The sequence below is a fragment of the Pelodiscus sinensis genome, chromosome 9, assembly GCF_052426305.1.
Source record: "Pelodiscus sinensis isolate ZL-2025 chromosome 9, ASM5242630v1, whole genome shotgun sequence".
In the NCBI taxonomy this organism is placed as follows: Eukaryota; Metazoa; Chordata; order Testudines; family Trionychidae; genus Pelodiscus; species Pelodiscus sinensis.
The window spans coordinates 45395330-45412564 of NC_143060.1; the positions used below are offsets into that span (position 1 = coordinate 45395330).

At 38.0% G+C, this 17235-nt stretch overlaps 1 protein-coding gene and 1 long non-coding RNA gene across 10 annotated transcripts in view; one reads left to right on the plus strand and one right to left on the minus strand.

The window, feature by feature from the left end:
• The window catches only part of LOC102458603 (uncharacterized), a 155560-nt gene that overhangs the window by 97926 nt on the left and 40399 nt on the right, over positions 1–17235 (plus strand). The gene's annotated exons all lie outside the window — the stretch shown is intronic.
• The window catches only part of VAV3 (vav guanine nucleotide exchange factor 3), a 248862-nt gene that overhangs the window by 74185 nt on the left and 157442 nt on the right, over positions 1–17235 (minus strand). For all 8 annotated transcript variants that reach the window (XR_016350269.1, XR_016350268.1, XR_012905973.2 and 5 more), the window contains exons 16-17: positions 11693–11794; positions 5852–5952 (exon numbers count right to left, since the gene is read on the minus strand). Coding sequence is in view for 5 of the 8 variants with exons in the window: in XM_075936644.2 (XP_075792759.2) it covers positions 5852–5952; positions 11693–11794 (203 nt within the window). In the remaining 3 variants the exon portion in view is untranslated. The remainder of the gene's footprint in view (positions 1–5851; positions 5953–11692; positions 11795–17235) is intronic.

A 17235-nucleotide genomic window follows, 5' to 3' on the forward strand; every position in this document is an offset into this window, starting at 1 on the left:
GCCAGTTAAGATTTTTCCTATTTATCTGTGTCTGAATATGAGGATACAGATATTAATTCTCTGGAGAACCTGGAGACAGCTATAAACAAGAGGTTATCAAGGATTTTACTTTATTAAATATTTCTTAATACTTTTGCCTATGTTCAGGGCTTATCTTTTTGGAAGATTAGATTGCCTAAGCAACCAGTTAACAATTGTTTGAGACACTCAATCCTATTTCAATGGGAAGGATACAGCCAAAAGGTAGTCTGGTTTCAGTATGATAATGTAATAAAGTAGACTGGTATTTCCCCTGATTTAGATTATTAAAAAAAGGAATCAAGCACAGTTATTGGCATTCCAGGGTAGTTCTGAGGAGAAGACTGGGATCAAGAAACTGTAAGGCCCACATAACTGACTCCTGTAACATGTGCACAATGAAAGGAGGGCATGGGTTGGCCCAGCTTCTTCCCATCTCGTCAAAATGCACAGGGAGAACTCTCCCTGGCTCCAAGGAAGAGTCTAACTTTAGATGCTGGTGTAAAGGACAGTAAATGAAGAGAGGAAGTGAGGGAGGGAAGAAATACCGACTAGGGAGTATTTGGGCCAATGAGCACAGGCAGTATGGATAATATCTTTCAAGTAGCCGAAGTTTTTTATTTGGACTAAGTTGGGCAGATGTTCATAAAAACTACTTGACTGGAAACAGTGTGCTCCTGTAATGAAAATATATACATATGTGCTAAAGTCTATGCTTTGTTACAACTACAGTATACAACCCAACTGAAGGAGTCGTTCAGAATATGAACAGAAATGGTAGGCAGAGAGGAGGATTTGATCAGAGAGTTAAGAGTAGAAAAGAGCCAGTGGGGATTAGAAATGAATGACAGAAGAAACGAAGGATTGCTTAGGCATGAACAAAGTAGCACTGCAGAAAGAAAGGATAAGCTGATAGTGGAGAAAGAGAGCACAGCCACAGGACTTCTACAAGAAACATCAGAGGAGCAGGCACAGGAATAACAATAAGAAAAGCCAGGGCAGAATTTGGACATTTTATACCATTCAGCAATTCAAATGATTACCAGAGCACCTTTATTACTGCAACTTCTATAACATATTGAACTAGCCTTCTTTGAAACAAGACATCTAAAAAACTGGCATATGTCTGTGTCTAAATAATTGAAAAAGCAATTTATTTTTAGATTTTAGACATATCTCCCTCATCATTGTATCATCTAAATCTGACACTTATTAAATTTGTCATTCTTAAGGTTTTATCTGTCTCTAGAAGTCTGTCTTTTGACTTTTCAGTAACAGACTTGGAATGCACTACAAAAGGACTTAAACCACACAGGAAAAGTTTTAGATGTCATTTCAGACAGCTCAGTGAACACATCTGCTCAGAGGTCTAAAAAGAAAACAAACTGTTAAACTGTATTAAAAAAGGAAAGAGAGAATAGTGCAATATTAGAATGCCAGCACAAAAATAAATGACACACGTTCACTTAGCCTATTGTTTTGAATTCTTGACACTCCACCCCAAAAGAATATAGCAGAAATAAAACAGTGTAAAGAAAATCACAGCCTACTCCATAGTGAACAGTTTTAAAATATTTTTTCTGATCAGCTAGAGGGTGCTTTTGTTTTAACAGGTTTATACAGTAACTACAGAAACATGGGAGCCTACATATAAACAAGGAACAGACAAATGGTGAGACAAAAAAGTGCACATGGAAAAAGTTAAACAATCAATTAAAGGAATATGCAATAACAATCCAATCACACCGAAGTGTGTTGAACAACCACTGACTCATGACTGAGTCACATGGTACTTGTATCTTTCAAAAATATCAGGGAAAACATTTAAATAAAATTTAAAAATCCTGTTTCTTTGAATGTTATAAAATGAAAATGTATTCAGTTCATTAATTCATGAAGTAGCATGTGTATGATTCAGTTGCTGGAGGCAAAATAACAGCATTACGTTAGTATATTTCCAGGAGAATACTAAGAATTTATTACTAGTATTGTTGATTTGGATTGCCCCATGTGTATATAGAATACTTTCCAGACAAACTGAAGGATGATATTCCTCCCCTCAAGGTGCTTGTAATCCAATGAAGATAAAAATACGAACAAAATGATGATAACAGGTAAAGGTGGGAGTGAAAAGCAGAAATAGAGGAAGCTGCGAGTATACATCACTTGTGGAAATCAGAAAATATACATGTTTTGTTTCAGTCCTTTATTAGTTACATTTGATTGTTCTAAAATATTTTAAAACAATATAATTTTAAAATCTAACTATGGCATCCTATCCTTAAAAAGCTCTGTGGAAAAAGTGTGTTGTTGAGATTTGAATGGATAAACCTGTGGATAATTTGATACACAAGAAGCAAAAGACTGTTCTTGGGACAGCATTTAAAAAGACACAGGATTCAAGAAAGCCCTAATGAAGATGCTAAATCCCATGTAAGTATTTACATAAATGCTCTCCTGAATAGGGATGCTTTCCTGAATGGCGTCTATAGTTGAAGAAGAAAACTAAAGGAGAGAGAGGAAAGTTGGAAGACATGAAAGCAGAGATATTGTAGAAAGAAGGCTTGTGAAGAGTCTTTAAAGCGCAGGCCAATGAAGGCTTGAAAACAAAGAAATGACATAATCCAAACATTAGGAGAGTATTTTTGTGAACACATTTTGCATAGATTGTAAGTAGTGAAGTCAGAAAGCAGAAGAGACTGTTGTAGCGTAAATGAGAGATGGACAAGCAACAGAAAAGGTTTTAAGCAGTAAGACTGGAGAGCAAACAACACATTTAGAGAGGTAAGAAAGAGCGGGTCAGAAAAGTTTGATGAAAAAAAGTTTTCCAACAAATTATAGGGAAATTTGTATTAGCTAAAGTTTTCACAAGTTCTTCCCCCCCCCCCTCCCCCCCCCCCCCCATGAGCTCTATGGATGCTTTGGAAAATTGTCAACATTATGGGCTTGAAGTTTTTTTCAGAAGTGACAGTATTCACTAAGAAACTGGATGGAGGGACGAGTCAAATATTACATTAAAGTTACAAGCTTGGTTGACTACTGATTCAATATTCGGCCAAAGTATATTCACCAAAAATATCCTAGTACTCCTGTCGAATATTTTAAATATTTGATAGACATGACTGGCTTGTTAAATATGCAATTAGAGATTTCACTTAATCCAATACAAATCACTAGAAATGCCATGCCAAAGAAGAAGTGTAAGAGGTAAGCTAGCAGTGGCATGGACCCCGCCCAATTAGTGGTGGCACAGGACTTCTTTGGGGACAACACCAGGAGAGTTCTGCCAACTGCAGAGGGTGAGAGAAAGTTTGGCTGTTCCTGAGCCAAGGTGGGAGGTGACAGGTCCACTACCCCCAAGGAGAACCGATTCCTCTGACCATGGGGAACTTCTCCAACTGTGGGGCAAGAGGCACATAAAAGTACCCCTCCAAAAAGTGATCACATTTTTATTCCTATGTACACCCCTGCAGTGCAAAAGTAATTCTGTAAGGGTATGTTCACACAGCAAAGTTATTTTGAAATAACTTTCCTAGCGTCTACACAGCCAAACCACTATTTTAAAATAAATTTTAAATAGCGGAGCCCTTATTTTGAATTTGGTAAACCTCATTCTATGAGGAATAACGCCAAATTCAAAATAGCTATTTTGAAATAAGTGCTGTGTAGACACTTATATCGAAATAGGGGGCTTCCAGCCTTCTCAGGGTACCCTGGTGGCCACTCCAGCCTCAACCAACAACACTCCTCTCCCTCCCACCCTCCCCGGAGCCCTTAAAGGGATAGACTCTGGCCATAGTGACTGTGCCAGCTCCAAGCCTGCCAGCCCAGAGCCAGCAGTCACTGCCCCGACCCAGTGGCCCCAAAACATGAGCCAGCAAGCCACTGGCAGCCAGCCCTCCACCGCTCCCCAGGAGCAGTCTGCCAGCTCCCAGGAGCCTGCTGCCAGGGCCCGGAGAAGGTGGGCACCTTCCTGGTCCAGAGTAGAGATCATGGACCTTACTCAGGTTTGGGGAGGGAGGTGCCCCCAATGTCCATGATCGCTGCACTAGATGGAGGAATGCAGCCATCTATGGCAGGATAGTTGCCAACTTGGCCACCAATGGCCACATGCAAACCCAGAAGCAGGTTTGCATGACAATCAAGTTGGTCTGGCAAGACCCCCAACCCTGAGCTTCCCCTCCCCCTTCTTCCCCTTGCTTCCCCCTTCCAGCTCCCTCCTCCCAGGTTTCCCCCTCCCCTCTCCCACTCTCTCTTCTCCTCTCTCCTGCCTCCTTTCCCCAGTCTCACCAGAGTTTCATTCCCTCCTCCCCAGTTTTTTTAAATAAAGAGAGTTTGTGTTCATGAAAACACACGTATTTTATTTGACATCAGGAAGGGGGGTTAGGAAGGGGTTTCCCCAGCTGGCCGGTCACCGGCGCCTCCATGGGGCTTCCCCCGCCTCCCTTCAAAGTGGCGGAGGGTTCACTGCTCGCCGCATCATTCCCCGGAGACCCCCTTTCACCGGACGCCTTGCTCCCTCTCCTTGAAGGCCGGAGGCTGGGTTTCCTCATTTCCCTCTGCTTGAAACGCAACCCCCACCTTTTCCATTATTTTCAATGGGAAAATTGACCCCGCATAACACATTTTCACTTAACACCATCATTTTCTGAAACGTATCTACTGTTTTAATGAAGAATTACTATATTAAACAGAAAGGCAAGAGGGCAGAGGAAAGGAGAGCTTGCGAGTTGCAGAAGAGATGCAGTAACTTACATCACAAGGATGGATGAGGTACTGGGGACAAGATGAAAGAGGAAGATAAAGCTTTGCAGAATCTGAAGACTGAAAGGAACAAGGGAGAGCCTCAGGCTACATCTAGACTGCAGGCTTCTATCGGAAGAAGCTTTTCCGGAAGACATCTTCCAAAAAAACTTCTGGAAGAGAGCATCCACTCTGCCAAAACACATAGAAAAAGTGATCTGCTTTTTTCAAAATATACCATCCACACTGAATGCACGCTCTCTCGCATTTAAGCTGTGATTGCTATGGACAGAACGGCCACTAGGGCACCTGTGCTTCTGAAAGAGCTCTTTCAGAAAAAGGCTTCTTCCTCGTAGAAAGAGGTTTACCAATGTTGGAAAAAACCCCTCTGTTCTTTCAATTTTTTTTCGAAGAACACGATTGCAGTGTGGATGTAAGTTAAGTTTTTTCAGGTTAAAAAAGTCTGTAGTGTAGACATAGCCTCAGACACACTGAAAGAATGACTGGAAAGGTAAAGAGAATCAGAAAAATCTAGAGTGACATAGGTAGGAGAGAAAATCAATGGGGAAGGAGTCACTAGCTGGTATGAGAAAATAATGAGGTTCTTACATGTGGACAATAGTAAACCATCAATTGGATTGAGTGGATGGTATGGGAACCAGGAAGATCAAAGAGAGAATTAACAGGGAGAGGAAGATGAGGCAGCACAAACAAACAGCTCCAGGAACAAAGACCAAAAGAGGAATATTGAGATAGATATATTGGCGGGCGGGGTGTGTCAAAAGATTTTTTTATGACAGCTGTTACAGTCTGTTCATGATTAAAACCCAAACAATCTGTTGCTGTATTAGAACATAGGCTAAAGACAGGTTTGTCCTACTGCGACTCTAATTTCCTTTCTCTCTTACATTTCAATACAGCAAAAGTAAAAGTGACTATGAATTTTAAATGCAATTCTAATTGTGCTTATAAATGGTCATTTCAAAACTATGTATGTTACAATAAACACAAATCAGAGTTAAATTAAACCTTAATTATATCAAGCAATGTCCCAATTAAAAACAGTATTGCAACAATAAAAATAACTTACCACCTGAATTAGCTCCGCCACAATTGTCTAATCTCCCTAAACATTCTTTGTGCACTCCAGCTCCACACTTAGAACATAAATAGCCTTGATAAAATGTTCCCCTGTAAAGTAAAATGAGATAGTGACACATTAAATAATAAAAAATCTGCATATACAAAACATTAGCATAAAAAAATTAGAACGCTGTAGATAGGATTAGAAGTCATTTGTTGTTCTGCACAATGATTATACCTTAAAGTTTCAGGAAGGGTGGCAACAGATGATGTGTCATATGCAACTCTGGTCTCCTTTTCCTAACTTCAAGCCATTTAGCGTCAGATAGTTCTCCTGGATTACCAGCGGAATAACATATTTCTTTGCAATTGGGCACAACAAGGGGTTTGGTCTGGTACAACAATGTCCCTATGCTATCATAGATTTACACTCTATTTGATTTCAATAGGAATGTATAAGGAATACGCATAAGACGACAAGATTCGTTTTGGAGAAATTCTTTTAGGATAGAAGAGTTTATAATAACCTATGTTATTGACTATATACTGCTTCCATTAAAGAGAAAATTATAAGGATTTACAGTTAGTTTTAAGAGCCCCTGAGCATACTTCACAGAGCCACGCACTCTCCTCCACAGGAATGGCATGGCTGGTCTGTTCCAGCTGATGCAGGCGCAGAGAGAGAGCTCACACTAAGGGGTGTTTAATTGCTCTAGAAGCCTTCCTCCTCACAGGGCCATACAACCTGCAATTAGTTGCCACCTTTCTAATTGCTGATAGCCAGTCGCCAGAGGCCTATCACATTGCCCCACCTCTTCCTCAAGGCCTAGCTCAGATCACCCATCCCTCTTTCTACTCCTGTTGCTTGCTGGCAGGATGGATTTGATTTAAATTAAATTGATTTAAATCATGATTTAAATTGCTAGTCAGGAAGACTTGATTTAATCATGGTTTTCGGCATAAAAGTACATCCCGGTGAGAAAATCATATGGTAGATCTCAAATCAATGAGGACTACACTCAGAAAGACCTCATAACTTCTGGAATAGGCTGCTCAAACAGTTTCACTTCTGTTTCTATCGCCTGCTCTTCCCTTTTCACATTTATCTCCAGACTTCTCCTTGTCCAGATCTATTCCACCCCCAACAATCCTCTATTCACTCAACTTTTTTAAACTTTGCACTTTTAGAGAGGTAAGGGATTGAGTCTGTATTCACAGATTTGCAGAGGGACAATAGGGTGGAGGTCTGTTATTTCTCACTTCTATGTATTATTTATTTATTTGAAAAACATTTTTGCTGTTAACAAGCATATTATATCTGGAGACACAAATCTACTGTTTGAGAAGTGCACAACTAAGCATCTCTGATAGTATCTTCTAGACTGAGAACTAAATCCCATTGGGTAGATAGAAAGATTTAACCTAAATAATCTATATGGAAATCTTTGGATCCCCTATAATATTGGGTCCCTAATCCATGAACTATTGGAACTCATTTACAAAACTTTTCTTAAACTTTACATGAATATATTGCATCATACTATAGAATTAGAATTTATAATCCCTATTCCATGACGAGATATCTTTGAGCTATAATGTATCTTAATTAAAACAATCTTTATCTTTAGGTTTTTTTTCCCCTTCAAAAGCATTTTATCAAAAAATCCAACTTAAATTTAAAAAACCCGATTTAAATAAAAATTGATTTTCTCCACCCTGCTTGCTGGATAATCTCCAGCTCCCTTTACTGCCCTTCCCCATTCTATAGTTGGCTTCCTCTGCTCTGGGGCTAAAATGAGAGCTATTGTCACCTGACCAGGTGCCTATATGCAGGTAGATGGCAGCCCAGGCTAAGAAGAGTGCATCTCCTGCCACTCTGCAGTAATTGGACTTTTGGTGTCCGGTCAGTAGACATAACCAGACACTTCCATGTCCCCTTTTCTAGAAGACTTTTTTTTTAAAAAACAAGAAACAACCCTGGCACCTTGCGACTCCAAATGGCATCCACACAGAGATGCTAAAAACTGGACTCTCCAGGTAAAATCTGGCTGGCTGGCAACACTAAGCATGGACATACCCATAAATGACATATTCAACTTTAAACACCTCTGAATTTGAAGTAGGTTTAGATTCAAGCCTACCCATGGATATTCCAAGTCTGTCTCACTATGGAAGACAGGAGTTAATTCATACGAGCTCCTGCCACTAAGCAGTTCCACAAGCCCCAAACACAGAGTACAGACCTTACCCCTTAGTCCACACTGTGCTTTTCAGCACATTAGGCTATCCTTTTATTTTAATGAAATGTATAGCAAATGTTGATGTTTACTAAAGTAGTTGATACACTATTAATGATGAAATGATTGTTTCCATAAAATAAACTCCAACAGCTTACTTTATTGAGTGTTATAATTATAAGAACTTAAAGAGACAGATGGATAGAAAATAGGTCTGTAATAATTTTCAAACTTTTCTCTTGTTGTTGCACAGTGGAACTGGAATTTTCTAAATGCTAAAGTCAGACATTATGAATAAAAGTGACAATCTTCATTACCAACACTTAAAAAATAGAGATTTTAATCACAAATTTACTTATGAGAAAGATTAGGCACTGAGGCTATGTCTAGACTACGCTCTATTTTTAAAAGAGCATATCTTCTTCCGATCTCACTTTCGAAAGTGGAGCTTTCGATAGTGAAAGTAGTCTGGATGCAATTTTTTTGAAGAAAAAAAAAAACCCTTTTTTGAAAAAAAAATGCATTTCCTTAGAAAATGAGGTTTACGTGGTTTTTTTGAAAAAGGGTTTTTTTTCCCCCAAAAAAACCCCGCGTCCAGGCTACATATTCTCTTTCGAAAATAGAGTGTAGTTTAGATGTACCCTTAAGGATTAAGTTACTCATACAAGTATACGCAGGAAAGAATCGTAGAAGTGTATGGCTAGAAGGAAACTTGTGAAGTCATCAAGTCCAGCTCCCTTAAACTGTGGTAAGTAAACCTGGATTACCCCCGACAAGTGTGTCCCCAAAATGTTTTTTAAAACTTCTAGTGACAGGGATTTCACAGCCTCCCCTAGAAGCCTATTGCAGAGTTTAACTACATGTATAAATTAGAAACTTTTTCTAATATCTAAGCTGAATCTTCCTTGCAAAAGATTAAGCCCATTACTTCCTGCTCTATCTTTAGTGGAGAAACAGAACAATTAATCACTGCCCTGTTTGCAATGGCTCCTAACATATTTGTAGCCTGTTTTCAGATCTCCCCTCCTGCCATAGTATTCTTTTCTCAAAACTAAACATGCCTATTTTTAATTTGTCTTAATAGAACATTTAGAAAATTTGACCTATCATCTGTGGTGTTATCCTCCTCTTGACTCTCCCAAATTTGTCCACATCCTTCCTGAAGAGTGGCATTCAGAACTGGACACTACCTCAGTTAAGGCCTCAAGAGTATTGAGTGGAACAATCACCTCCTATGTCTTACATGTGACACTCCTGTTAATATAACCCAGAAAGATAATTAGCCTTTTTTGCTACTGCCTCACATTGTTGACTTACTCAATTTGTGGTCCACTGTAACTACCAAATCTTTCTCTGCAGTACTATTATCTAGCCAGTTATTCCTTATTTTGTAGTACTGCATCTGAATTTTCCTTCCTAAATTAAGTACTTTTCAATCATCTTCATTAAGTTTAAGCTTGTTAAATTCAGACCAAATTTTCATATTTATCAAACTTGTTTTGAAGTCTAACCATGTCCTCCAAAGTACATGAAACTCCTCCCAGCCTGAAGTCCAATACTGACTATACTGAACACAGGACTGGCTCCTGCAGGGCCTCACTAAATGTACCCTTCCAGTCTGACAACAACATTATACTTTTTAGTGACGCCTGAAACAAAATAGGCATTAAATACCTCAGTCTTCTTGATATTATTTATTTGCTCTTCTTCCCATTTACCTATGCTTTTCTTATGTTCTTCTGTTGTTCTTACTGTATTTAAAGAACCTCTTATTCCATTTTATTGCCCTTGCTAGGTATAATTCATTTTGTGTCTTAACTTTTCTAATTTTATTTCTACATGTTTTTGTACTCCTCAGCAATTTGACTGTTTCCACATTTTGTAGGAATCCTTTATCATTTTCTGGTCCTGATGGAAACATATTGGCCTCTTACTATTTTTCCTATCTTTCCTTCATATTAGGATAACTTGTATGTGTGTTTTTTATGATGCTGGCAGACCAGGTGACAGCTCTTGCCAAGGCTTTAGGTCTCAGTCAAGCACTAACAAATTCATTGTGGGAAACCACCTTTGTGCTAGTATGGTTAAGATGGATACTGGGCTTAGGACAATATGCTCAGACTTTATGAAATGACTGTTTGTTGCTGCATTTGTTCATCTCACTTATAAGATCTTTATTTCCTGCTATAAGGCAATATTTAAGTTTCTGCTTCATAACTGTAAAAAATGTTTGCTCTGAAATTGTGAACTGTGCTCACTTTATATTTTTATTATAAATATTTGCACTGTTAAAATGATAAACAAAATAAATAGTATTTTTCAGTTCACCTCATGCAATTAGTGTAGTGCAATTTCTTTATTGTGAAAGTGCAAAGTAGTTTTTTGTTACCTAATTGCACTCAAAAAGAAAACAACATAAAACTGTTAAACAAGTCCACTCAGTCCTACTTCTTGTTCAGCTAATTACTAAGACAAACAAATCTGTTTACATTTATAGAAGATAATTCTGCCCACTTCTTATTTACAACATCATCTGACAGTGAAAACAGACATTCACGTGGCACTGCTGTAGCCAGCTATACAAAGTATTTATATACCAGATGTGCTAAATATTTTTATACTTCTTCATGCTTTAAACACCATTCTAAGAGGACATACTTCCATGTGATTGTGATTGTTAAAAAATGTTAATTAAATTTATGATTGAACTCCTTGGGGAGAATTGTACATCTCCATTTTACATGCATTCTGCCATATATTTCTGTATAATGGCAGTTTTGGATGACAATCCAGCATATGTTGTTCAATTTAAGAATACTTTCACTGCAGATTTAATGAAATGCGAAGAAGATACCAATATAAGATTTCTAAAAATAGCTACAGAACTCATAAGATTTAAGAATCTGAAGTGCCTTCCAAAATCTGAGATGGATGAGATGTGGAACATGCTATCAGAAGTTTTAAAAGAGCAACACTTTGATGCATAAACTACAGAACCCAAACAAACAAAAAGAAATCAACCTTCTGTTGGTAGAACTGGATCAGATGATGAAAATGAATGTGACACCATCCACATAGCTTGGGATCATTATCGAGCAGAACCCAACATCAGCATGTAAGCTCTCATTTCATGATTTTACAGTGCATATATTGACAATCAAAAATAAGGATACAAAATGAACAGTGTATACTTTATATTCTGTTTTGTAATTAAAATCAAATTATATTTTAAAGTATAGAAAACAAAAAATATCTATATAAATGGCATTCTATTATTGTTAAATGGGCAATTAAAACTGTAATTAATTGTGACTATTTTTAATCGTGCAATTAATAGTGACTTCTTTAAAATAATTTGACAGCCCTTTTAAAAGTTATATAAAACTGAAAAGCTGATGACAGGAAATAGAAGGGGGAAAGAGTGGTACTAGGACTAGCTTGGTAGTGATGGGTCACCATGTGGATAGCATGAGATTTTAAACAGCCTTTCTGCTCTCATTTTGAAGTGTGATAGCATTTTTCAATATCCATAGCAAAAACACATAAGGTATTTACATGTATTTCTGCAAGGTATTTACAATAAAGTCAATCATTTACACTAAAAGACTTACCTCAGAAGCATCTGACAGACTCTACAGGATGTGACGCGGTTGAAGGTGTACATTTTGAACTCGTGAAAACTTGTATTTGCATTGTCTGGCCTTATGTTGGATCTAGAGAAAGATAAATTACATTATCTGATAAATGCAGGACAATGTAGCACTTTAAAGACTAACAAGATGGTTTATTAGATGATGAGCTTTCGTGGGCCAGACCCACTTCCTCAGATCAAATTCCTTTTGATCTGAGGAAGTGGGTCTGGCCCACGAAAGCTCATCATCTAATAAACCATCTTGTTAGTCTTTAAAGTGCTACATTGTCCTGCATTTTGCTTCAACTACCCCAGACTAACACGGCTACATTTCTATCACTATTATCTGATAATACGTTCTTAATTAAAGAAATTTGGGAATGTGATGCACCAAATATAAGGACTCATTCCACACACCACGAGCCTTACTTTCACATAGAGAAATATCAAATAGACACAGTCTATGCCACAAACAATAAAAAAATACTGTATTATCTAAGTCTGTAGCCAAAAGATGCATAATATAAGCCATTTCTTAGAGACCATAGTAACTTGGAAAATAGCCATACATATCAGAACAGCAGTCTAGTTTTTTTTTCCCTATTTGGAGCACCACCTTACACATCAAGGATCATCTTGTGGTCCTGCCTCTCCTTCCAATATTTCATTGCTTGATTTGCAAAATACATCTCCCTGTGGGTCATCAGTGAAAACCATGTAGCACAAACTGAGAATCACGGTGTTAGAAGCAGTCTATATACTGTGCAGAGTTGAGTCACAGTTATCCAGCAACAAATTACGTAACTAAAGCTATTTCAAAAGTAATTATAGAATATTTATTGCTCTTTTGGTTTGTGTTCCTTGAATGGGTTTCCTAATACCTACAAATGTCTCTACACATTAATTTATCCAATAAAATGGAAGACCTATTTTTATATTGCTTGTGGGAAACACATACCTACAGAACAAATACATCTATAACACGTGGACTATTTGTTATGATCATATATTAGTTTCCCTCCCCCATTATTTCTCTTTAAGCCGTATTAGCTTAGAGAAATTCCATTAATTATTTTGTTGCACTGCTACTTTATTGAGGGCTTTTAAAACCTTATTTAGCATTTTGTTTAGGTTTTTTCCCTCTTCTGTAACTCGTTCCATTTCAAAGAGTTTGTTTACGCTGTATATTTTTCTCTACTACATGGTTTGAGTTTTCTTTTTTTTTTCTTGCTGCTGCAGTAGTATTCTTGCTCATTTTTATGTTTTATTGAAAGCTTCCAAGCATTCAAAAAAAACATATTTAGATTAATACAATGCTAAAAGAACAAGATAATTGGTATGCTGTGGTTCTAGATAACCTTTGTTTAAATCTATACCACTGCATATGGGAAAAAGAAAATTAACCTGTATTCCTCACTCTCCCGGGAAGTATAGGAGGGCACACAAACCTGAACCTGCCCCAGCCAAGAAACATGCAACCCTCCCCTGACTGTGGCCACTGGGTCCTTAACTCAATTATATTTTGTTGTTTTTTAAATCAAATGAAAACGTACATGTTTCATTTAAATCGTTGCTCTGAGGTGGGACTGAGCATGAGGGGTTCAGTATGAATGCTACCAAAGTGAGAGAGGACTACCACATGGGGAGAGAAGTGCCTTTCCATGGCCGCTGCAGCTCCAGTGGGCACAGCTGGGGGAGGAGTGCATATGCCCCTACTGGGGCAGATCCAGGTTCATCTGCCCCTGAGCTCTCTAGCCAGAGTGAGGAATACAGAAAACTGTGCACTTCCCCCTCACTCCTTGATGAAGGGGAACAGCCATCAACAGCCCCGTACAAATTGGGAGGAAAGAGTGGAGCTTCAGCCCTCCCATACTCTCTAAAAGGTGCCTTGGGGGTGAGACACTTGTGGCTGGGGCAGTCCCGGACATGAGGGCGGAGGCAGCTCTTTTCACCTGCCTGGTGATTCTGTCTCTTTTTTGTTTGGTTTTATGAAAAGCAATTCCATTCTAGGCACACCCCATTTTCCTGTCACAACCAAACCCTTATGTTGCTTAAGTTATGATTATAGGAAGCTGTATACAGAATTTAATGAATGTAAGTAATTCTTACCATTTAGGAGGAGTTCTTGAACAGACAGCCTCTCAAATGTACAGTATATTAACAAAATGAATTCCATATTACAGTGAGATCTTTAGGATTATGTACATGGCTTGTACTCTGTTTGCTAAACTAATGGAATCATGCACAAGAATTAGAATAGAGAAAAATATCAAATAAAGGAAGGGGAAAACATTTATAATCTGAAACACCTAACGAGGTACCCAAGGTGTTATCAGAGACATACAACTGACTGGTGAAGCTGAAAATATTGATAAAATGAAATTTCACTTTTTGTACATTATAAGCAATTCCCAGAGTAAGATATTATATAGCAATGAACTGCAGCGGTGTGTAACACAGGCAAATATCCAAACATCAGTATCTTTACTACTGAGTGAACACCTATGAAAAATATAAAAAGCAGCTCTTGAGTAGTAAGTACTGATGCAGTGGTATCAGCAAGGTCAGTCTTTTAATGCGTCTCTCAAATATGAGTGTGCTGAAAATGAAACTGAATTTTAAAGGCAAATTAGATTTCTCTGCTCTTAGGCTCTTACTTTTAGCATTGTTTTCCACCATATAACTAATGTCTCTTGTTGTTTGTGTGTGCAAAATACAGTGATGCAACTGTCCTCCTAGAGGAGGAAAATATAGATATTATATTATTTCATTTTGAAGATTTTCATTATGGTATCAAAATTACTGTGGAACAACATGTTTTTCAATTGTTAATTGTTCAGAAGAAAGCACTGTGTCTTAATGTGTGGTTATATAAAATCTAACACAATAAAGCACAATTCTGACAGTGGTCTTTCAGGCTATGTAAGTAATATAAAAATTAAAAACTCCCAAGAATAACTTGCATTAATCATTACATGCCTTACAAAAGGTTTTTTTTTTAAAATACTTTGATTCAGAGTAAGATATAGTTTGCCAAGGTATGTCAAGAGTATCAGCCTCACATGCAGAGAAATTCATGGAAGTATTTCTAAAAGACTTAGAAAGCAAATTAAAATAGTCCCAAGAGCCTGATCATCTTCCCATTGAAATCAAGGACAAAATTTCCTTTAAGTTCAACTAAGCAGAAACAAGCCTCAACATAACAAGAAGAGTGGATGAACAAAGAAAGTGATAGTAACACGTACAAAGGGTCAACTCTTATTATACTGCTTTACTATTTGCTTTGATACACATGTAATTTTCCTATGCTCTCTGTCATGGGGTACGGTCACAGAGGACCCCTTGGGGGTGCTTCCCAGAGTGCTGACAAGGCCACTGCTAGGGTTCCTGGTGTCCGGTATTGAGCCTCAAAAGCATTTCTTAAAGGGGCCATGCTGGGGTTTTTTTTCTCTCAACAACTTTGGTTTCACACACACACCGTTAGGGTGTGTGTGTTCGGTATTTTTGGTTAAACTATCTGGCAACCCTTGGCACTGCCACTCACTTTCCTGCTCTATGGGATTTCTCACTACCCTGTCATGCTGAGTCAGCTCCTTGGTCACCCCTAGCCAAGGCACAGAGCTGAGATCATTGCTCCCCCAACACCTCGAGGAGCAGTACAGACACTGAAACTCTTTAGGACCAAGGAAAATGCAGTTTGGGGACCAGCTTTCTGGGACATCACTCCCCAAAGGGGATGAGAACTTCAAATAAATTATTTAGGCAAGCCCCCTTCCACAATGAAAGGAGAATGTACATACTGACTACTCTCCAGGTAATAATTATCTACACTGGGCTTGACAGTAAATAAAAGTGATTTTATTAAGTACAAGCAGAAGGATTTAAGTGGTTATAAGTGAGAACAGGAAGAACAAAGTAGATTACAAACTTAAAATTAAAAAGTATAGCTAATTCTGAAACTAAAACCTCAGTACCAACTTATTAAAAACTCACCCTAAAACTGGACAATTACTTGGCTCCCCCTATCAGTTAAGATGGACATGTCAGCTCTTGGGATGCACTTCCTGAGACCAACTATTGCTAAGACTTAAAGGACAAAAGAGGGTGTTTACAGATGGTCATCTAAACAGTGAGGCTGTGTCTAGACTGCAGGGTTTTTCAGAAAAAAGTAGCCTTTTTTCAAAAAAACTTCACCAACGTCTAGACTACAGCCACGTTCTTTCGAAATTAAATCGAAAGAATGCGGCTTTTCTTTTGTCGGCAGTACTCCTCATTTCATGAGGAAGAACACCTTTTTTCGAAAGTGCTCTTTCGAAAAAAGGTGTTCTTGAATGCAAACAGGGCTTTTTCGAAAGAGAGCATCCAGACTGCCTGGTTGCTCTCTTTCGAAAAAGCAGCTCACTTTTTCGAAAGAGGCTTGCAGTCTAGACGTATCCTGAGGGTAACACCCTTGATGAATTTCATTTGCACATTTAAAACCATAAACCACTGCATACTTCATATATCTAACTTTACATACAAGAATAATACATACACCAAAATAAGATATACAAATCCAGCAGATGTTAAGATTGATAAGTTACACGAGGCAACTTGTCCAAAGCATCTGTGAATTATGCATATTTGTGTCCCTGAGTCCACTTCATAAAGGGGGAAAAGGGTGTCTGTCACATTTTCCTTTTAGGCCATTTTCGGCAAAGACTCTAATTTATACAAGCACTGAAAACACACCAGCTAGCAACAGAACACATTATAACCTTATACATATGACCTATATTGTTATTTTTTTAAAATAAAAATTGATTGTCCAAAAATGTTTGTGTCAATTCTAATACGATTAACATCTATTTTACAGTCCTTAGTAAGAGGAAAAAATATTGCCTCTACTATTATGTTAGTGGAGAAAGCAAAACTAAAATGTGCAATGATCAAGAATTTTAAAAATTAAATGAATATATTAGTACCATATTGGCAAATATTACATCATAGCTCACTCTTTTTTAATTGCATACACTAGAAGCTCAAATGTAAATCCTAAATAGTTGTGTCAATGAAAAACATCAGCCTCAGAAAACCAGGTATTCCATCCTGTCTCGGGCCCTAGCAATCCTTCCACTGAATATTACATCTCAGCTTTAAACAACATGATAAAAGTGGGTTCTTTAAGTACTATCACGTCTCTTCTCAGTCTTCTCTTTTCCAAACTAAAGACACCCAATTCTTTCAGTCTTTCCTCATAGGTCGTATTTTCTAGATCTTTAATCAGTTTTGTTGCTCTTCTCTGGACCCTCTCCAATTTCTCCACATCTTTCTTGAAACGTGGTGTCGAGAACTGAACACAATACTACAATTGAGGCCTAATCAGCATAGTGTAGTGGAAGAATTAATTCTCGTGTCTTGCTCACAAATACTCCTATTAATGCATCCCAGAATCATGTTTGCTTTTTTTTGCAACAGTGTCACACTGTTGACTCTTATTTGGATTGCGGTCTACTATGACCCCTAGATCCCTTTCTGCAGTGC